Source organism: Somniosus microcephalus, chromosome 5 (genome assembly GCF_052327205.1).
Source record: "Somniosus microcephalus isolate GS21.2 chromosome 5, FLI_Smic_1.0, whole genome shotgun sequence".
Taxonomy (NCBI): Eukaryota; Metazoa; Chordata; class Chondrichthyes; order Squaliformes; family Somniosidae; genus Somniosus; species Somniosus microcephalus.
Window position 1 is genome coordinate 254,307,729 of NC_140991.1, and position 22,436 is coordinate 254,330,164.

Consider the following 22,436-nt stretch of genomic DNA (forward strand, 5'->3'; position numbering starts at 1 on the left):
GATGCCTAGTCATCATGCCATTAGTCATAGCCACTGTCACCAGGTTCACCAAGTAGTATGCAATGAGGAATGAGTACTGGACAACAAACATTTTTGTGAGAAGTGGAAAAAGAGCAATAAATCACATTGTGATACTCTTCCAACAGACCTTTTCCTCAAAAGCATTTAACGGTAATTCTTGTGCTCGAAATGGAAAAGCCACATTCAAAGGGAGTCCAGGTCAGAGATAGGACTACAAAATTGTTGTCCAGATTGTCCAACCCATGCTCCCTGCAAGCACAGCTTCACATTGGGAGTGCAGAATTAGCTCTATACTGCACATGACCAAAAATGTAATGTCGTTCGTCCTTCGGCATCGAAAAAGACAGTCAGAAAATCATCTCATTTTAATGTAATTCTGTTGTGGCAGCATACCCAAAGCCTTATATAAGCCAAAAGTTAGTTTTGTACTACTGAAAAGTGTATATGTACTGCATATACCTGATGAGGAAAAATGCAAATTACGCTGAAAGTTTTGCAGGATTCCTTGGCTGAATTTACAGGTCACCCCGTGGACCTCTGCTTTCCTGTAGTGGTTTGGAGGACCCTTGTCACTTGTTCTGAAGTGCATAATTATTCCTATTTATATAAACCTGTACTTTTAAACTGTGCGAGTCGGAACCCACTTGTGTATTAGCTATATGTTTTTTAAAATCCCTGCAGTTGGTTACGTGCTACACGTGTAAAGAAACTTCAAGATTCTATGGAGCGAATAGGACATGTCTCGCTGCAGTGCCCCGCATCCCCAGAAGCTTAAGTAAGACAAAAAAAGACATGAAGACACTTGAAGCAAGAAGAACGCCACAGTCCACAGGGCAAGCAACCAGCTATTCCCCACATCTGAATAAATCAAGTTCCAAAAGCAAGAGCCCAGCTACAACTCCACGGTAATTATATATTTTTTTTACTTAATTTCCTATGGATGTGTATCGAGTCAACATTTCCTGCTGTTGTCGTAACCTCTTCACCAAGTCAACTAATATTCTGAAGAAGCATTGAATTAATTGTTGTAGTAACCTTTTCTCCTCTCTTTACGGTAATTTTATAATTCTGTGGGAAAAGTCCCTGTAGACTCCATCTGTTTCATGTGTGCTCAATTCACAGAAAGTCATGCTGTGGCAAAGCGTGACAAGCTGCACATAAATCAAAAGATGGGGTGCACACAGAAATGTAGGTCAGTGGCACGTAGGAGGCATTTTCAACAAACCTATTTGTAGGTTTTTGTTGGTTTAAAAATTACTTAATGGACGGCCAGGATGTCCAAGCTTTTGGCCTTCATGGGCTGCACAGATTTCTATTGTGGAGTCTTTTGTTACCATATATTTGCTAGAAGGCTATGCAGATAGGGTGAGATAAATAGGGTGGGAGGAGGCTGGTGTGGAGCATAAACACTGGCATAGACCAGTTGGGCCAAATGGCCTGTTTCTGTGCTGTAAATTCTATGTATTTCTCGTTGCTAATACTGACAGATCCCAGCAATGAGTACTAAAAACAGCAAATAAGATATAGACAACCAAATAGGACTAAGTTGCCTAGACTTTGAGGGTCAGATTGGCAGGTTGGGAGCTGTGAGTGGCCTATTGTTCCACACTTTGTACACCCCTAATCTAGGTGATGAAGCAGTATGAACAAGAAGATATCTGCATCAGGGTTTTACCACACTAGCAGTCGTTTTAACATAGATGTTGGACTGGGGTGGACAAATGTGAGAAGTCACAACACCAGGTTATAGTCCAGCAGCTTTATTTGAAATCACAAGCTTTCGGAGCGCTGCTCCTTCACCTGACGAAGGAGCAGCGCTCCGAAAGCTTGTGATTTCAAATAAAGCTGTTGGACTATAACCTGGTGTTGTGTGACTTCTCACAGTTTTAACATAGGACAGGGCAAAGTGATAAAATATTTGTTTCATTGTAGACACACCAATATACAACCGCCATAGTATTTGTTACCTACATTAGGTCAGTATGTTGATAATCAAAGACTCTTGGCTGAAAAAAAAATTCCCAAAGCTCTGGCCCTTCTGCATTCATGCCAATCATCAGTGTTTCACAACAACAGTGGGCATTTTGGGGGCCCAATCAGCATGGTAGTATTTGCTGACATAAGTCACTGCAGACCAGACCCACTTGCCCCCGCCACCCGCCCCACTTCCCCCTGAGTCCAGCTGTTAATATATTGGACCAGGTCACTCTTCTATCCATGCTGCTGCTTTCGCTAGGGCAGGAATATATATAGGCGAGAACTCTCACAAGCGTAGGAGTCTACCATTACATAGGTATATACAAAGGCCCATTAATACCTTCCCTTAGTGCTAGCAGCAGCACAGAGAGGAGCGAGTGCCATTAGCAGCAGGAATTAGGTAGGAATAAGGCAGGGGAGGAATGGATGACAATTGAATAGGGCAAACGGGTGGCAATGAATGGGTAAAATAGATGGCAAGGAAAGAGGAAAAGGATGTCAATGAAGGGGAAGGAATTCAATGGCAATAGAGGGAGTGCCAGCATGAACAGGATGATGTGCGGAAAGAGTACCAGTGTGAACTCTTGAGATGGGTAGAGTGTCACTTTGAACTGGGGGAACTGGGCACCAGTTTAACACTGTTATGGGGAAGAGAGTGCCAGGTTGAGTTCAAGGCAGAGAGGGAGAAGAGTGCCAGTATGAATTTGGGGTGTTGGGAAGTGTCTCGGTGAAGGGATGGGGAGTTGGGATGGGGTACAGTGTCTGAGAACTGAGTCTGGAGGGAGTAGTCACTTTATGAACTTGTGCGATTGGGAGGATAAATGTGGGAGAGTGATTTTTAACCTTTGGGTAAGTGATAGTCTGGTTGGTCTGTTGAAAATTCAAATGTCACTTTGTTTTTTCTTTTTCTTAACGATTAAATGTCTATAATTGTGAAGTATAAAATTGCTTAAGAATGCATCATATTTCATGCAAAAATTCTAAATTCAACCCACACTGTTCCCATCCATGATGTCACCATGGTGAAACTTTGATGTCACAAAAGAGGAAGTTCTTCATAAAATGTCTCTTTCCGGGTCACCTCAATTCAAGAGTTTAAAAGCATAACATTGAACAATGAGGTAGCTGAGAGGTATCTTTTGAAACACTGAGGATTGTGAACAATTTCAATAAAAACGAATTCCCCTTAACAACTATAACGTGCATTTATATAACACCTTTAATGTAGAAAGACGTTCCAAGGAGAAAAATGGACACTGGGCCAGAGGAGAGAGATTAGGAAGGGTGGCCATAAACTTGGTCAAAAAGCTGAATTTTAAGGATAGTCTTAAAGGAGACAGACAGGTTTTAGGAAGGGAATTCAGAGCATGGGGTCCTTAAGCCGATGGTGGGATAAAGGGATGGAGTGTTGCACAAGAAGCCAGAGTCAAAGGCATGGAGAGTTTGGGCAGGGGGATACAGAGATAAAGAGGGAGTAACCTAACATAAGCATGTGAATTTTACATTTGAGTTGTTGGGCCACTGGGAGCCATGTAGGTCAGTGAGGACAGGGGATGGGCGAGTGGGATTTGGATAAGATATGGGCAGCAGAGTTTCGAATGAACTGAAGTTTAGAGGTTGGAGAATGGGAGGCCAGTCGGGAGTGAATTCCTATCCGTTGCATTGCACTTTCTTTGTCACTGTTCTCTGTTACACTTAATTATAGGCAAATTCCTACAGCTGATTGCCTCATATGCAAATTTCTTAATTGTCATAAAGCAAGAATTCAGAACTACCAAACGTACTCGTAAAACTCAACATTTGTAATATAAACCAATGAAAAATTAATCAATTTAAAATGATATCTTATTTTTACTCGTGCACTTAGCTGTGCAAGGTTATAAATCCCTCTCAAAACTTTTGGTCTGTAAAGCCTGCTTCTATTTCAGGAGCCTAAGCATCAAGTTTTTGTCTCCAGTTTGGAGTGTGGTTCCACCCGAAAACTGCACTAACTGCCCTGAACCTCTAAAAACAGTCAATAATAAGTATTCATTTCCTATGATTTATTTCCCTTTTCCGACCTAATTCTTGGATGACTCACTAACAATGCATCCACACTTCACTGTTTCATCCACTGGGCCTGCTTTTTCCTCTACCCAGTGCCCATCTGATTGGACTCTGATCAACCCAAGTGTGAAATGCTCACCTTTCACCATGAGCCGTTCATTCTCTCCTCCGTTATGCCTTTCTCTTCATCTAGCCACTAACCTGCCACACACACTGAGGCCTCTCTTTGCAGCTACTCTGCCTCTTCCTGCCATAAAAGCTATAAACACAGCACCCCCAGCGCTCAAGCACTGTGATTACCTACTGGACACAATGCCACCCTGTGGTGAAGAAATGCAATTATACCTCGCTAATCCAATGAAACCAGTGTTTAAACGCTGATTACACCCAACGACAACAGCAGCATTGAGCACAAAAATACCACATTTCCCCAAAAGCAAAACACAAACACAGTGCCCCAAATTATCAACGGCGCTATTCAAATTCCACACACAATAAATATATTCATCTTTCCCAACACACCCAACTCCTTTCTGATTTATCACGAACAATGATCTGAAATTCTATTACCAGAGAAAGAGCCAGTACAGGAAGATCACAGGATACCGGCATTTGGTGTAGTAATTTATTCCCTGGTATTTTCACATAGCAATAGGTGATTATACTCGTCAACCATAATTCACATCCTACCCTATTGTGGATCCCCATTTATAAGTTGAGAGTGTGGAATGTAAACTTCTTCTTAGGCAGTCCCTCGGAACCGAGGATGACTTGCTTCCACATTAAAAATGAGTTCTCAGGTGACTGATGAGTCCAATGCGGGACCTACAGTCTCTGTCACAGGTGGGGCAGACGGTGGTTGAAGGGGCGGGCGGGTGGAGTGCTTGGGTTGACGTGCGTTCCTTGCGCTGCCTACGCTTGGCGTCCGCTTGCACCCGGCGAAGAGACTCGAGGTGTTCGGCGCCTTCCCGGATGCTTCTCCTCCACTTTGTGCGATCTTGGGCCAGGGATTCCCAGGTGTCAGTGGGGATGTTGCACTTTTTCAAGGAGGCTTTGAGGGTGTCCTTGAAGCGTTTCCTCTGCCCACCTGGGGCTCTCTTGCTGTGTCGGAGTTCCGAGTAGAGCGCTTGTTTTGGGAGTCTCGTATCGGGCATGCGGACAATGTGACCCGTCCATCGGAGCTGATTGAGCGTGGTCAAAGCTTTGATGCTGGGGATGTTGGCCTGAGCAAGAACACTGACGTTGGTGCGCCTATCCTGCCAGTGGATTTGCAGGATCTTGCGGAGGCAGCGTTGGTGGTACCTCTCCGGTGCTTTGAGGTGCCTGCTGTACATGGTCCATGTCTCTTGAGGCATGCAGCAGGGCGGATATCACTACTGTTCTATAGACCATGAGCTTAGCGCTGGGTTTGAGGTCCTGGTCTTCAAACACTCTCTTCCTCAGGCGACCGAAGGCTGCACTGGCACACTGAAGGCGATGTTGGACTTCGTCGTCGACGTCTGCCCTTGTTGACAGTAGGCTCCTGAGGTATGGAAAGTGGTCCACGTTGTCTAAGGCCTTGTCGTGGATTTTGATAATCGGGGGGTAGTACTGTGTGGCGGGGGCACCTTACGGATGTTTAGTGTAAGGCCCATGCTCTCATACGCTTCGGTGAAGGTGTTGACGATGGTTTGGAGTTCGACCTCCGGGTGAGCGCAGACGCAAACGTCGTCTGCATACTGTAATTCAACGACAGAGGATGGGACGACCTTGGATCTGGACTGGAGGCGACGGAGGTTGAACAATTTCCCGTTTGTCCTGTAAATTAGCTCCACTCCAGCGGGGAGCTTACTGAGGGCGAGATGGAGCATTGCAGCAAGGAAGATCGAGAAGAACGTTGGTGCGATGACACAGCCTTGCTTGACCCCGGTCCGTACGTGAATTGGGTAATTTATAAGTTGAGAGTGTGGAATGTATACTGTACGTTAGATCAGGGCTGTGCAATCTTTTGGAGCAAGGTCACAATCAGTGAGTCAGCTGCATATAATAACACAGAACAGAAAGCCTCCTGTACAAAAAAAAATCTGAATCCCCATGTACAGAAATGTGAGACTCTATACACAAAAAATTCAAGCCCCCTCACTCTCCGAACCGCCCCCCTCCCCGACCCCCCCCCCCCCCAAAACCCCCACTCCAAAGCTTGAAAATGTGTAAGCTTCAGCATCAACTCTTGAAACTTCTCAGGCCTGAAGCACTGGTAAAGGCTGATTCCTGATTGGTGCAAAAATACTGCACTCTAGTCTAAATCCAGCAATCAGAGAGCAGCCTTTTCAAATCCTCTAGGTCGGTGATGTTTCACTGAGTTGAAGATGAAATGCACCAGCAGCAGCTTGTGTGGTAGGGTGAAAGGTGAAAGGAGGTTGTGAGCCGGATTTGGTCTGAGGACATCCTATTCTAGTTCATTACATAAGTTCATTTTTCAAACCTCAGGATGGTACTGTTAAAAAATACCAACAAAAAAAACTTTGGTTAGCCTTATTTACTAAAGAGAGCCTACGTTGCTTAGTTGGAAAGCAGCTTCCTTGACTAATTTAGATAAATTATGTCTTGAGATTTATGTTCTGCAAAGAATACTTCTTTCATCAAAAGTGCTAATCTATTTCATAGCAATTTCCAACAAAAATAACTGCTATAAATTCAGCAAAGCAACCACATTCATCAGAGGGCCATTCTGTTGGCAGAACAACAATAACCATACAAACCTGTTCTGTCCTCCAGTATAATGAATTAAAACAAATGAACTATTGCCCCCTTAATATTAATTTTTCGAATAACTTATTAAAACTACTCTTTGTTAGGAAAAGAAATGAGTGATGCAGAGATAGCTGCTAAATGTAGCTGAAATATTGCTGAAATAAAAAGAGAAAATGTTGGCAACGCACTAGGTTGGTCAGCCTCTGAATAATGTGTCAGCTTACATTATGTACTTAAGTCTCTGGAGTAAGACTTGAAGCCACAACCTTCTGATTCAGAAGCGAAAGTGCTGCCACTGCTACCATCTAAGTGAGAGGGTACACTTCTAAAAGGACCGGAGTATTATACCAGGTAACGTACAATGTATTGTACTACTAAAATTAAACATTGTGTAAGTTGGCCAGTCCCTTAAAGGTCATTAAGTCTGATTAAAGGCATATCTTGAGGTCAACTGGAGTCTAATTTCTGCTGGGTATATCCTGGCGTTAATTACAGGGTAATTGTTCCTTCGTAGATTGACAGGTGCTTGTAAAGTTCTAGATCTCTAGAAGATGACAACAAAACACAGTAGGAAATGGCTGATCTCCTGTTTTTATATTTATTTCTAAAATAGTTTTGCATCTGTATTATAGTGTGTGTATCCACTGTGCCAGATTTGTCCACGATAAATGTAAATTTTATATATTTTACAAGTTGATCTTGTGTGGCATTGCTCATGGGGAGTAAGGACCTTTATTTGTTTTAAATGTCTATCAGGAAGTTATTTTTTCCCCATGCCATCTTATACGGTGGGGGCATTATTTGATTAAATATGCATTTATGCACAGAACCATTTTCATAGTACTGAGCTAGCAAATTAAATAAAGTGTGAAGATTTGATTAATTAATTTGTAGGTGTAGGGAAGGAATTATTTATTCATTTTTGGCAAGTGGGTCGTGTAGTGTTAGTCAATAAATTATTTACATGTTGACTGGTACATTCAGTACTTTATTAAATTTTATATTTGCAGATTAACAAGTAGTGTGAGGGAAAAATACATAGAGTAGATGAATAAATAATGAATGGTTTCATGAATAAATTTATAATTCCAGCAGAACTATATATCAATAATATTTTTAGTCTGTTGTTTGGGTGTCGTAGAGACTGAATTATTTATTTTGAAGTCAGCGTTATAAGGTGGAGACATAATCAATTGTACGTTTCCCATGGAATTGCCCACAGTCAGTGCATTAATATCATTTTTTTAATGTAATATAACACAACAAAATTGGGATAGACACTTCAGAAACTTGGTCCACAGTGCTGCCTACTTGCCACAGCCTGCAACTACATAGTTACAGACAACTTTTACATAACAGGATTTCCATTCTAAACATTTAGATAGGAAGTTTCAGTCTTAAATGACATAAAAACAGTCCATTGTGATGACAGGAAGTATGCGCATATACAAGATTTTTAATAATATTTAGATAGAGGGCCGATGTTACAGTTAGTATTGACAGGAATTAGAGAATTTAGAGATAAATAAAAGCTGAAAGATTGGAGGAATTAATATCCAGCATACATTCATTTAATTGTGAGGAGCTGGTTTAGGGACACTGAGAAAATGAATTACTCTCGGTTTTAGAAAAGGTGGCAAAATTAAATACTGACCAGGAAAGGGGATGGGTTGAGGCTAGAGATTAAGGCAGGAAAAGGGGGATACGATTGATACAGGCCAAGGGCCAGCAATTGGTGGGCAGAAGAGCGACATGGGTGAGCGGAGGTAAAGGCCTGGGGAGGGAGGGGAGGAGGAGAACAGAATGGGGGCGGGCAATTTGGCTTGAAGGACCAGAATTGGTCATTGGGGGAGGTTAGCGGGGGAAAGAAATAATCTGAGGAGTAGAGTGGTCCATAGAGTTTGAGGTAGAGCGGGTGGGCTGTGGATCAGGTAGAGTGTAATGAGTTGCAGAATTTAAGGCAACAGCTGGGCTGCGAGTGTTATCCTGAAAGCTGTGACTGTACGATCCCTGGCACTACTGGTCTCCTCACAGGAAAGCACCAATGCGCTGCACCACCAGTCTGCCTGTCCTGGGTCCCTGCTATAACGTCATCAGAATGTGTTTTTAAACCAGCTGGGGCACAAGGGCATTTGAGGCCAGAGTCACAGTGTAAACCATAGGGTTTTTGCACTTTATCAACTGAGCAGGTGGGACAGGCTACAGTGCTACTAGTGATAGGAGGTCTGCAACTGCTTGTTGAAGAATTAGAAAGCATTTTGAGTGATTTATGGTGTAACAGGAAATCGTTACAGGTTAGTGATCAGATTAACATTGGAAATCCCATTTGAGCGTCACCTACTGGTGTTATAGGGAAACATCACATGAAAGCGCCAGTCTATCTGTGGACATTTTAATGAGATTTCCCACAGGAATGTTTATATAACATTTTCAATGGAACACGTGACCCATGTACTAATTTTAATATATAGATTTAAGTCTCCCATGACACTGCTCATGGTAAATTGAAGGATTAGCTATTTTATAAGGACCGGAATGTTATACCATGCAAAAGTCAGTGGGCTGATTTTCTTCTGCTTTGTGCCTAGAGGACACTTATTTCTCAGATACAAAGCAAAGAAAAAAGGGACAGAGGCATGTGATACCAGGTCCTTGCTCCTTTTGTGCTAGATGGTTAATTCCAAGGGTTTCCCTGAAGGGAAGTGGAGCACCAGTGCCTGGAGCAGGCTCAAGAATTTAGATGAAATGGTAATAAGGCAGGAGTGATGGCACCATGCCTCTCGCCTCATTTTCCTGGGTCTCCCATTGGTGGAGGCCCAAACAAAGTAGTACCCACGGGAAATGGGCCTTACTGTTTGTGCCTTTCACATCAGAGGATCTGAGAAGATGCAGGCAGCAAGCAAAATGGAGGCACGATCTCCATTTTTTTTCCGGTGTACCACCCAAGATCTTTGGGGCTTGACACCTTCTGGCTACTGATTTTGGATAACAGTCAGAATGCGTCAGGCCTCTCAGGCATGCAGCAGCAGTAGAATTTCCTGCCCATCTCTGGCTCCCATTGGGCAGGTGATACTGTAATTGAAAATCAGGAAATGGCAGACTTGCTAAATATATACTTTGTATCAGTCTTCACAGTAGAGGGCAAGGATAAAGTGCCAGAGATATGAGGAAAAGTAAAAATAAATCAGGGGTAGATTTTACTAACTTTAATAAGTTTTAAAAAAAGGTAATGGGGAAAATAATTAGACTAAATCTCCAGGACCTGATAGTTTACACCCATGTGTATTAAAAGAAGTAGATGAGGAAATTGTAGATACTCTAATAATCTTCCAAAACTCTCGATTCAGGAATTGTCCTCTAGGATTGAAAAATTGGCAATGTCACTCCACTATTTAAGAAGGATAAGAGATAAACTAAGAAATTAAAGGCCTATTAGTCTAACATCTGTTGTGGGGAAGTTACTAGAATTTATTATTAGGGACAGACTCACTGGCCACTTGGACAAACACAAACTGATCACAGACAGCCAGCATGGATTTGTAAAGGGTAAGTTATATCTAACAAACCTAGTTAGGATTTGTGAATAGCAAACTAACATAGTAGATAAGGGAATGTCTATGGATGTTGTTTATATGGAATTCCAGAAGGCATTCGTTAAGGTTCCACAGAAGAGACTTTTAACAAAAATGGGAGTACGTGGAATTGGAGGCAACCTATTGACATGGGTAGGGAATTGGTTAGGTGGTAGGAGACAGAGAGCAGGGAAAATGGGTATGTACTCAAACTGGTAGGATGTGACTAATGGTGTCCCCCAGGGATCTGTACTGGGGCCTCAGCTTTTCACTATATGTATATAAATGACTTATCATAGAATAGTTACAGCACAGAAGGAGGCGAGTCGAGCCTGTGCCCAACTTGGATGAAAGAATAGAGAGCCTTTTATCCAAGTTTGCTGATGACAGCTAGTTAAGTAGCACAGTAAATAGTGTAGATGGGAGCAGAAAGTTGCAAAGGGACATGGATAGATTAAGTGAGCAGGCAAAACTGTGGCAGATGGAATTCAAATTGGATAAGTGTGAGGTAACTTTGGACCTAAGAAAAATAGATCGGAGTATTTTCTAAATGCCTAGGAGCTGCGGATGAACAGAGAGATTTAGGGGTCAAAGTACAGAAATCACTAACAGCTAGTGGACAGGTACAAAAACTAATTAAAAAGGCTAATGGAATGTTTGCCTTTACCTCAAGGGGGCTGGAATATAAAGGGATGTAAGTTATGTTATAGTTGTATAAGGCCTCATTTGGAGTTCTGTGTTCAGGTCTGGGTGCTGCACCTCAAAGAATATATTGGTCTTGGAGTGGGTGCAGCCCAGATCCACCAGAATGATACTGGGGCTAAAGGATTAAATTATGAGGACAGGTTGCATAGACTAGGCCCAACTGGTCCATGCCGGTGTTTATGCTCCACATGAGCCTCCACCCACCCCTTTTCATTTAACCCTATCCGCACAATCTTCTATTCATTTCTCCCTCGTGTTTATCTAGCTTTCACTTAAAAACATCCATGCTAATCCCTTGAGTAAAAAAAGATTAAGGGGTGATCTAACTGAGGGTGTTTAAGATGATTAGAGTTGATAAGAGTACATAGTGTGACTCAACCGTGGCTAACAAGGGAAATTAGGGATAGCATAAGATCCAAGGCAAGGACATATAAATTGGCCAGAAAAAGCAACAAACCTGAGGACTGGGAGCAGTTTAGGATTCAGCAAAGGAGGACAAAGGGATTAATTAAGAGGGGGAAACAAGAGTATGAGAGTAAGCTTGCAGGGAACATAAAAACTGACTGTAAAAGCTTCTATAGATATGTGAAGGGAAAAAGATTGGTGAAGTCAAGCGTAGGTCCCTTGCAGTCAGAATCAGAGGAATTTATAATGGGGAACAAAGAAATGGCAGACCAATTAAATACATACTTTGGTTCTGTCTTCACAAAGGAGGGCACAAATAACCTCCCAGAGATGTTGGGGAACATAAGGTCTAATGAGAGGGAGGAACTGAATGAAATCAGTATTTGTAGGGAAATGGTGTTAGGAAAATTGATGGGACTGAAGGCCGATAAATCCCCAGGGCCTGATAATCTACATCCTAGGGTACTTAAGGAAATGGCCCTAGAAATAGTAGATGCATTGCTGGTCATCTTCCAAAATTCTATAGACTCTGGAACAGTTCCCATGGATTGGAGGGTAGCTAATGTAACCCCACTATTCAAAAAAAGGTGGTAGAGAGAAAACGGGGAATTATAGACTGGTAAGCCTGACATCGGTAGTGGGGAAAATGCTAGAGTCCATTATAAAAGATGTAATAGCAGAGCACTTGGAAAACAGTGACAGGATCGGACAAAGTCAACATGGATTTACAAAAGGTAAATCGTGCTTGACTAATCTACTGGAATTTTTTGAGGATGTAACTGGTAGAATAGATAAGGGAGAACCAGTGGATGTGGTGTATTTGGACTTTCAGAAGGCTTTCGATAAGGTCCCGCATAAGAGATTAGCGTGTAAAGTTAAAGCACATGGGATTGGGGGTAAGGTACTGACTTGGATAGAGAACTGGTTGGCAGACAGGAAGCAAAGAGTTGGAATAAACGGGTCTTTCTCCGAATGGCAGGCAGTGACTAGTGGGGTAACGCAGGGATCGGTGCTAGGACCCCAGCTATTCACAATATATATTAATGATCTAGACGAGGGAACTAGATGTAATATCTCCAAGTTTGCAGATGACACAAAGCTGGGTGGGCGTGTGTGCTGTGAGGAGGATGCCGAGAAACTCCAGTATGATTTGGACAGGTTGGGTGATTGGGCAGATGCATGGCAGATGCAGTATAATGTGGATAAATGCGAGGTTATCCACTTTGGTGGCAAAAACAGGAAGGCAGATTATTATCTGAACGGCAATAGATTGGGAGAAGAGAAAGTGCAACGAGACCTGGGTGCCCTTGTGCACCAGTCGCTGAAGGTAAGCATGCAGGTGCAGCAGGCGGTTAAGAAGGCAAATGGTATGTTGGCCTTCATAGCGAGAGGATTCGAGTACAGGAGCAAGGATGTCTTGCTGCAGTTGTACAGGGCCTTGGTGAGACCACACCCTGAGTATTGTGTGCAGTTTTGGTCACCTTATCTGAGGAAGGATGTTCTTGCCATGGAGAGAGTGCAGCGAAGATTCACCAGACTGATACCTGGGATGGCAGGAATGACGTATGAGGAGAGATTGGGTCGATTGGGCTTATAGTCGCTGGAGTTTAGAAGAATGAGAGGGGATTTCATTGAAACTTATAAAATTTTAACAGGACTAGACAGACTAGATGCAGGAAGGATGTTCCCAATGGCGGGGGAGTCCAGAACCAGGGGTCACAGTCTAAAGATAAGGGGTAAGCCAGTTAGGACAGAGATGAGGAGGAATTTCTTCACCCAGAGAGTGGTGAACCTGTGGAATTCTCTACCACAGAAGGCAGTTGAGGCCAATTCATTAAATATATTCAAGAAGGAGTTAGATATATTTCTTAAGGCTAAAGGGATCAAGGGATATGGGGAGAAGGCAGGGACAGGGTACTGAATTTGGATGATCAGCCATGATCTCATTAAATGGCGGAGCAGACTCGAGGGGCCGAATGGCCTACTCCTGCTCCTATCTTCTATGTTTCTATAGTGCTAAACTATTTCCCCTGGTGGGAGAGTCCAGAACACGTGAGTATAAGCTTAAAATTAGAGCTAGGCCATTCAGGGGTGATGTCAGGACGCACTTCTTCACACAAAGGGTAATCTGGAACTTTCTCCCCAAAAAGCTGTTGAGGCTGGGTCATTAAAAATTTCAAAACTGAGATTGATGGATTTTTGTTAGGCAAGGGTACAGATCAGCCATGATCTAATTGAATGGCGGGACAGGCTTGAGGGGCTGAATGACCTACTCCTGTTCCAATGACACATCAAGGGACATTCTGTGCTAGTGAATGTCCAGTCAATGCAAATGACATGAACCTGGAAATAAGGCAGCTTCAGATCAGGTGGAGAAAGACTGGAATCGGCCCCAGTGTACTATTCTGCAATCCGTGTAGCTGTGTATCCCTTTAAGAGTATTGATGTTTAACTGCTGTTAACTAAACCTGGGTTCATATAAAGCTGAAATTAAATAAATACTGAGTGAGTGCATACTGTGGTGTTTTGTGTTCCTGGAGAATTCCTTTCTTTAAATTTCTTTGAAATGTGATAGAGTTTAGTATGACAGACAGGAAATTTGTGCTGAACATAATTTTTACAATAAAGTGCTATTAATTTTATTATGCTTCCATTTGTTGTTCACAGCGAGTTAGAGATTATGGTGTCTCTTAGTTGCATCTGCAATCTTTGTGTTATTGCTTCTCCATGTCTCTCTCTTGCCCCATTTGTTTCTTTCTCTGCTCTCTCTCACTCTAAAAATGGGAAAGCTGGAGAATGCCTATAGATAGCATGTTAAACCCCCCTCTGAAGAATTCTGCCCACCCACCCACACTGCCTGGTTCCCACTGTCCAAGGGAATCAACTTTAACTTTCTTTAAATGCTTTGAGCACTTTTTTAAAATATTAAGTTATAAAAATTTTAAAGAAGTGTTTAAGAAACTTGAACAGTCAGCCTCAGTGCCCACAGCGCCACCTGACTTGGAGACACAGATCTTGGGCGTTAGGAGGATTGAAAGGTGTGTATAATGTAAGTGCATGGGAAATTTAAACCTCAGCAACTCAAACCATAACCAATGTGTGACAGAACTAGTATGATGTAACCTTCCCTTAAACACAGTAAGCACTTGTTAGATATATTCAAAATTATATATTAAAGTGAGATATCCAAAGGTTTTTCTTCGTAACACTAAGTTTTATTGGGTGGTTAGAAATGGCATTTTTTCTCCTAAATGCTGGTTTCAGATTAAATAATTTAATGGGTGTAGTCAGACATTTCAATTGCCTCAGATATAAAGATCCCTGATTTAAGTAGTGCTTTAATATTATTGCTTTTATAACTTTTGCATTTATCTTTTTAGAACATCCGTCTCTGCACCTTCCACATCATCGCCTTCATTGAAATCAGTTAAAGGAAAGAAGCTGCACTGCTCTCGTCTAAAGATGCTTTTGAGTTGTGAGCAGAAACAGCAGAGCAAGAAAGGGACTCTTCGAGATTTCCTATCTTCAGTGTAAACTGCAATTTATGTGATTTTATCTTATTCGTAGTGCTTAAACTTCGTGTCTACGCAAGTGAGAGCAAGAAAAAGTGGGAAAAGATGAATTTCCTGTCAATTTGCGTAATCAGTTGGGTGCACGACCGTACACTGTATATCTCTAGCTTTATGTAAATTGAGTTTTGCGATGTTGTCATAAAATAGGTTTTGCTTTGCTGTTAGTTTATAAATGAATTGTCAGAAATGTTACAAGAGCAAGCATGTTGGAGCTCTGACCTGCTACAATGCGTCAGTGGTACTGCAGATTAACCAGAAGCACGTGTGCAGCCTGGTAAGAGGTAAGCCAAGCTGCCATCTGGTTTTCTCTGAAACATACTGCTGTCTGCAGGAGGGTGCAAGCGCATTATACTTCTAGAAACTAAGGTTCAAGTGGCAGCAGCTGCCAGGACATAAACAAATGGTTGTAGTAAAGAATATGTGTTTATCCATGTTACTACAGGTTAGTTTTGTTACTGCTAAAATCTGAAAGGAATGATGAATTATACTACTTTAACATTTTAAGATTTTCTAATTGTGTATGGTGTTAATGGAATTAAGTGACTTTTTTTCCATTTCCCCCTGAAAACAGTCTCAAGCAGAGAACTGCAGGTGGAAGAGATCAGACAGGAGGCTCACGTCTGGTCAGCTACAGTGGGAAATAACAGCAACCGGGGGAAGATTGGAGTTAGAGGGTCAGGACAGGTGGACAAGGAAAAAGATTAAATTTGCAGGAAAACAGGACACGTAACTCAAAAATACATTCATTAAAAGATGCTATATAATTAAAAAAAAACTGATACTGTATTTTAAAGGTTATATGTATACATTAGTTAATTGAACATCGTGATTGAAAATGTAATTTATTAAAATACTGTTAAGCCACAATTGTACGGTGTTTCGGTTTAAAACATTTTTTGGTGCTTTTAGAGGCAGTAGTGCTGAAAATGAAATAATTTCTTATTCCAGTACCCAGGCCAGATATAGTACAATTTTATTCCTTCCCCAACCTACTGTGCCAGTTTAACATTTTCATTTCCCACACCAGTCTATGAGTGAGATTGCCAGCTAGTGTCACAATATGGGCAGTTTTGCCCAAATTAATTTAATAAAGGACTCTTATAGCCAGCAGAGAGAGACCGGTATCCCGTTACACGATTGGCCGAATGGCCTCCTCCTGTGCGGTAAATTTCTATGATTAGTCTGTGCTGAATTTGAGCCCAGGTCACTGAGTTGAAAAGGCAATGTGCTACCCAGTTGTCGGGTCCTTTATTTGTAAAGCTTTTCTTGTAAGTCTTTCATTAGATAGCATGCAGATCCAGAGATGGTCACTGTCCCTGATGCTTGCCTAGCTTAGCTTGGCAAACTGTTTTAACATTCATGAAGAACAGATTTTGCTAATTTTTATTTTTGTCAATATACCTTACAGGACAGTGTTATTGACTTGAACAGCTGTGAAATCTTAGGGTATGCAGATTTTTTTGTGCAAGGCACAGTATGGGTCAATTGTACATGTGAAAAAGATGATCAAATACTATCCCCTCAGTATACTGTAAAATTTATAATATTTCCGCAAACAATTAAAATGTTTCTGCCTTTCACTGCAGTACTGAGTGAGGGAGGGAGTGCTGCATTGTTGGCGGTGCTGTCTTTTGGATGGGACGTTAAACTGAGGTTTTGTCTGTCAGGTGGAAGCAGATTCAATAATAACTTTCAAAAGGGAATTGGATAAATGCCTGAAGGGGAAAAATTTGCAGGGCTTTGGGGAAAGAGCAGGGGAGTGGGACTAATTGGATAGCTCTTTCAAAGAGCCGGCACAAGCATGATGGGCCGAATAGCCTTCTGTGCTCTATTTGGTTAACATTACTCCCTCAAACAGCACTACCAAACCAGGTTAACTGATCATTGCTCTCATTTGCTGTTTGGGGGACCTGGCTGTGTGCAAGTGGGCTGCCAGATTTACCTACGTAACAGCATTAACAGCACTTCGAAAAATAATTAATAGGTTGTGAAGTACCTTAGGTTGTCCTGCGGACATGGTGCTCTATATAATTGCAAATTCTGTTTTAGTGTGCGTCCCGAGGGCACCATACCCCAAACATTTATTGCACCTCAAAAGTTTCTGTAGAGCAAAAAAATCATGATTGGATCAAATATAATATTGATACAAAGCTAACAAATCACAAACAAATCAGTTGGAACAGCCAATCAAAAGCACTTAGAGGTAACAAGTATGAGAAAGCTATGATCAGCCATCATCAATTATCATGACAACCTACCAATCAAATAGCTCAAAGCATTTTCTCCAGTCCCTTTCAGCAACCAGTTTATTTAAACCGAGCCAAGTATGTATCCCTAAAATATTAAACAATTCTAGAAAAAAAAGCTAGAGTTTGCCACTATCTTAGAAAAATTTTAGAAGTGTCCTTTGCGTCAAGCTTGCCCCTGTCTGGGGCTGGATTCTTGGACCTTACCTTGTTTTACGCAGCATATGCCCTACCCCCCACAGACTCCCGGCATCCAGATGCCAAAAGGATGAGGGGTAAAAACAATGGTAAGAAAAGGGGACGGGGAAAAAAAGAAAACAAAAGAGAAAAAGAAGTGAAGGAGAGAGCTTGTATTTATATAGCACCCTTCATATCTTCAGAATGTCCCAAAGCTCTTCACAGCCAATTAACTGCTTTTTGAAAGACAACTCACTCTTGTTCTGTAGGAAAGTATGGAAACCAATTACCACGCATCAAAGTTCCACAAGCATCAAAGAACTGAATGACCATTTAATTCATTTTTGTTGGTGTTTGTTGACAGATAAGTGTTGGCCAGGACACTGGAAGAACTCCTTACTCATCTTCAAAAAGCTGCCATGGAATCTTTTATGTCCACCTGAGAGGACTGATGAGACCTCAGTTTAACGTCTCATTTGAAAGACGGCACCTCTGACAAAGCAGCACTCCCTCGTTACTGCACTGGAGTGTTAGCCTAGCTTGTACGCAAGTCCTGAAGCAGGGCTTGAACCAGCAAACTTCTGACTCAGAAGCAAGACTACTGCAACTGAGCCAAGCTAACATTTGGAATAGGACTTAAGTAGGGAAAAGATCAGTGAATAAAAGTGAAAAACAAACAAAACTGAATGAGGAGAGAAACAGAACTGAAGGGAAACAGAAACAAAAGCGAGAAGAAAAAGTTTGAAATGCTGGAGCCCAGCTTTTAAGAATGTTAGAACCACTCAAATACATAACTACATTGATAAGCAATGGACAGGAGGCCATCTCCAATAAATGAACTCTGATTTATTTATTTTAACTGTGCTGCCACCTGGGCAATGGGGAGGAAAAGGATACATTGAAGATGGGGAGATTGGCGGGACAGGAAACGGAAAGAGAGAAACCCTGTTGCAGGGAGGGGCCCTCTCTGGGACTGCTGGGTGAGGAAGGGACTGTTGGTGGTGGGGCCTAGTGGGTCCATGTTATAAAACAACCCACCATATACTCCAGTTCACAGTGCGCATCATCTACTATTGCATATAAAAATGTCACTTGGAATGTTTATCCTTCTCTCCCTCACTCCAGCAGTCTGTTTTGTAAATGGCAACAATTCTACAAACCTGCTGTAACAGAGGCAGAGCTCCATCACGCTGTAAACAAGAACATTTTTATATGATGCTAGTCAGAGCAGCGGGTTTGAAAACCAACCAGTTAACTGTGGCTGAGATGCGGAAACCCACTTCCATTGCATTAGCAATGTTTGTAAGGCTTTTGAGTTAGGAATAAATGGGTCATTTCAGGTTGGCAGGATGTAACTAGTGGGGTACCACAAGGATCGGTGCTTGGGCCTCAGCTATTTATAATTTACATCAATGAGATGGGAGACCAAGTGTAATGTATCCAAGTTTGCTGACGATACAAAGTTAGGCGGGAAAGTAAGCTGTGAGGAGGCCACAAAGAGGCTGCAAAGGGATATAGACATGTTAAGTATGTGGGCAAGAACATGGCAGCTGGAGTATAATGTGGTGAAGTGTGAAGTTATCCACTTTGGTATGGAAAAATAGAAAAGCAGAATATTTTTTAAATGGTGAGACTGAGAAATGTTGGTATTCAGAGAGACCTGGGTGTCCTTGTACATGAATCACAGAAAGTTAACATGCAGGTACAGCAAGCTATTAGGAAAGCAAATGGTATGTTAGCCTTTATTACAAAGGGATTGGAGTATATCAGAATAAAGAAGTCTTGCTACAATTTTATAGGGCCTTGGTGAGACAACACTTGGAGTACTGTGTACAGTTTTGGTCTCCTTACCTAAGGAAGGATATACTTGTCTTAGAGGGAGTGCAACAAAGGTTCACTAGACTGATTCCTGGGATGAGGGGACTGATCTATGAGGAGAGCTTGAGTAGACTAGGCCTGTATTCCCTAGAGTTTAGAAGAATGAGGGGTGATCTCATTGAAACTTATAAAAAATTTAAGGGGCTATACAGGGTAGATGCTGGCAGGATGTGTCTCCTGGCTGGGGAGTCTAGAACTAAGGGTCACAGTCTCAGAATAAGGGGTCGGCCATTTAGGACTGAGGTGAGGAGAAATATGTTCACTGAAAGGGTTGTGTATCTTTGGAATTCTCTACCCCAGGGGGCTGTGGATGTTCAGTCGTTGAGTACATTCAAGGCAGAGATCGATAGATTTTTGGATCTAAGGGAATTAAGGGATATGGGGATAGTGCAGGGAGGTAGAAGATCAGCCATGAATGGCCTACTCCTACTCCAATTTCTTGTGTTCTATGGAGGAATAATTCGTTAGTGACCATTCTGGGTTGCTAACATCGCCTGGGTGCTAAATTTAGCACCCGGCAAAAAATAGTGGTGGCGATTGGTAAATTCAGTTTTAGCGCCCCAAGAGTGTCCGCTCCCATTTTTTAAAAAAAATTCCCAGCAGTCCCGGCTCAGGGCTGGTAAAATCCAGCCCATGTTTCTCAAAAGAGGAATAAGACAAGGTTGTTCACTGTTACCCATCCTATTCCATGGGATGACATCATAAGGAATGGGCTGGAGTGGTTGCTTCAGTCATTTCTGAAGGTATTACGGCATCCCTATTTGCAGATGATATTGTCTTGTTAATTTGTTAACTGAGGATCTATGCACTCTACCCACCATCTTGAACAATGAGCTAAGCAGTAGGATATGCTAGTGGGAACTCCTAAAAAGTGGTTTTGCATGGATGAAGAGGGCATCTAGAAGGTACTGATTAGCTAAAATTGTTAATGTAATTGCGCTGGAGGGCATTTCAAAAGGAAGATGGTCTTCTCAACACCTATAATGCCCGATTGCCTGACTATTAAGAATTTGTTCTTCAAAAAACCTGACTTAATTTCAAAGAAACAGGAATATATCTGGCCAGCAACGTTCTAGGGTTTTGAGTTCCCTGCTATGTACTGCCGATTCCAGTGTAGGCATCTTAGAAGGACTCCATGGAGTATTTGCCATGTAAAGATTCATCAGAGACTCAATTCAAAAGTTAACGAAAGGTACTGCTAAAGATTCAGAACTCTGCTAATACTTAACTGTTTACATATTAAGTAAATCAAGTATTGTACTGCTAGTTTCTTGCTGTGAGTTTCTGCATCAATGTAATTAACTTACTGTAAATAAATGTAGCTACTAAGTTTACCCTCAATGTAATGGTATGGTATTAACTACCTGTCAAAGTGAACAGGACAGCATGGTGGGCAGTGCAGCAAAAAGAAACATTTTGTTTATAGTGCATTATATTATTTGCTTCCTACTTGTTATGACACCTTTGGAGTTAAAATCGGGGTCAATTAAATAAAAGATCCAATCTGGTTGATGCACATCAATACAGGAACAGACACGATGGAGGCCATTTTAACCCAACCCATCTGTCGGGAAACTGACAAGTTCAGGTGCAGCGCTAGTGTTAAATCTGGCCCAACTTTACTCTTGATTGAAGTCAATGGAGAGTAATATTGGGCAAGGTGTAAAACCGGCGTTCCACCCGATCCCATGGATTTTCCGATGGGCGGGTTAGGTTAAAATTACCCCTGATGTGTCTACATTGCTATAGTAAAACAAAAGGTAGTTTTAATATTCTAGTTCCTGTTCAGTGCAAAGCTTTTAGCGTTATTCAGTCCAGACGCATCCCTAATATGTATACGCATCTGTATAGTTGTTGGTGTCCTGCATCTCGGATATGAACTTCAAAGGGTGCAAGAGGTTACTTTAACTATCAGACACCCTTTGTATTTGACATTCTGTCCGCAGCCTGGTGCAATCATGAGAGATACATATTTGATTTCCTTTTGTTCTGGGTGAACTTCAAAGGAGTTGTAAAGTATATTTTCAGGCAGGCTTGCACTGATTTAGCTGTTCTCCTGAAGCCATTAAAAACAGAGACAGGAGTGTCCATGGAAGCAAACTCCCATGTAAAGTTATCACCAGGGACATTCCAGATCGAGTTTTACTTGTGAATTGTAGCACTGAAGACATAATTGTTTATTCTCTTTATTCCCAGATGAATAGCTAGGTTCTGTATATTACTATAAATCTGCTCTTTATCTTTGCTACTGTTCACTTATCTATTTATTGTCAATAAATCTGTTTGGTAATGTATTGCCTAAGCCATGGTCTGATAGAGTGTTTATTCTACCACCTTTTTGAAGGATGAGGGCACATGACATATCTAGTAAGCTAAATAGAGTGAGAAAGATTTCTGTTCGACCCCCTGGGCTTGCTACAATTACCCAGTTATGGGTCTTATAAAGGCAGACTTATTTCATAGGGAGTGATGTTGCCTTGTGAGACTGGTCTTTGGCACTAACTTGGAGTAAAGTATCTGAGATATAAATCCCCCAAAAAAGCAGCTCAAGTGGCCTCTCGTGAGTAAGACTGAGAAACGTGTAACAGCAAGTGCTGTGGTACCACATTCCATTCACATCACGAATAAGGAGCAAGTTTCAATTCAAAGCAGACATAAATCTCCTTATGAAAACTGCCATTTGCTATGAATACAAGTGATGGGAGATAGCCTGCGTTATAACATCTACAGCTTCAGCTAATAGGTCACTTCCAATTTTAAAATTAACATTTTTGTAGTTTACATTTGGATTGGCAATACAGACTTTATAGCAACCTCGCCGTGTTCACTGATATGGCATCTCTTCCTTTTTTTAAGAAGTATCTGATCTTTATAGTTTCTCCCACCCCTCCCAACAGTTGTAGCTCTCAAACTGTTAGATTTTAGCTCACAGATTGTATCCTGGCAGTAGGGGAAAGTGTTTACATAGTTGAGTCCTTGCACAATATTTCTAATATCTTTCTGTTTCTTCAGCACCTCAATTGAATTCCATCAACAGTGTCATTTTAGACTAATTTCTGCCATAGGACAAATTGGCAGTAGGTCTACTGTCACCCAATAGATTC

General features: G+C 41.7%; 1 protein-coding gene across 3 annotated transcripts in view; it reads left to right on the forward strand.

Moving 5' to 3' along the window:
- rmp24 (ribonuclease MRP subunit p24) overlaps positions 1 to 21,634 on the forward strand; it is an 86,740-nt gene extending 65,106 nt beyond the window's left edge. The window contains exons 5-8 of one of the 3 annotated variants that reach the window (XR_015078496.1): positions 703 to 926; positions 14,840 to 14,989; positions 15,603 to 16,477; positions 17,819 to 21,634. Coding sequence is in view for 2 of the 3 variants with exons in the window: in XM_085988828.1 (XP_085844954.1) it covers positions 703 to 926; positions 14,840 to 14,989; positions 15,603 to 15,675 (447 nt within the window). In the remaining variant the exon portion in view is untranslated. Of the gene's footprint in view, positions 1 to 702; positions 927 to 14,839 lie in introns of all 3 variants that reach the window. The other 2 variants (XM_085988828.1, XM_085988830.1) reach the window with 2 other exon arrangements.
- The last annotated feature ends 802 nt before the right edge of the window (positions 21,635 to 22,436 follow it).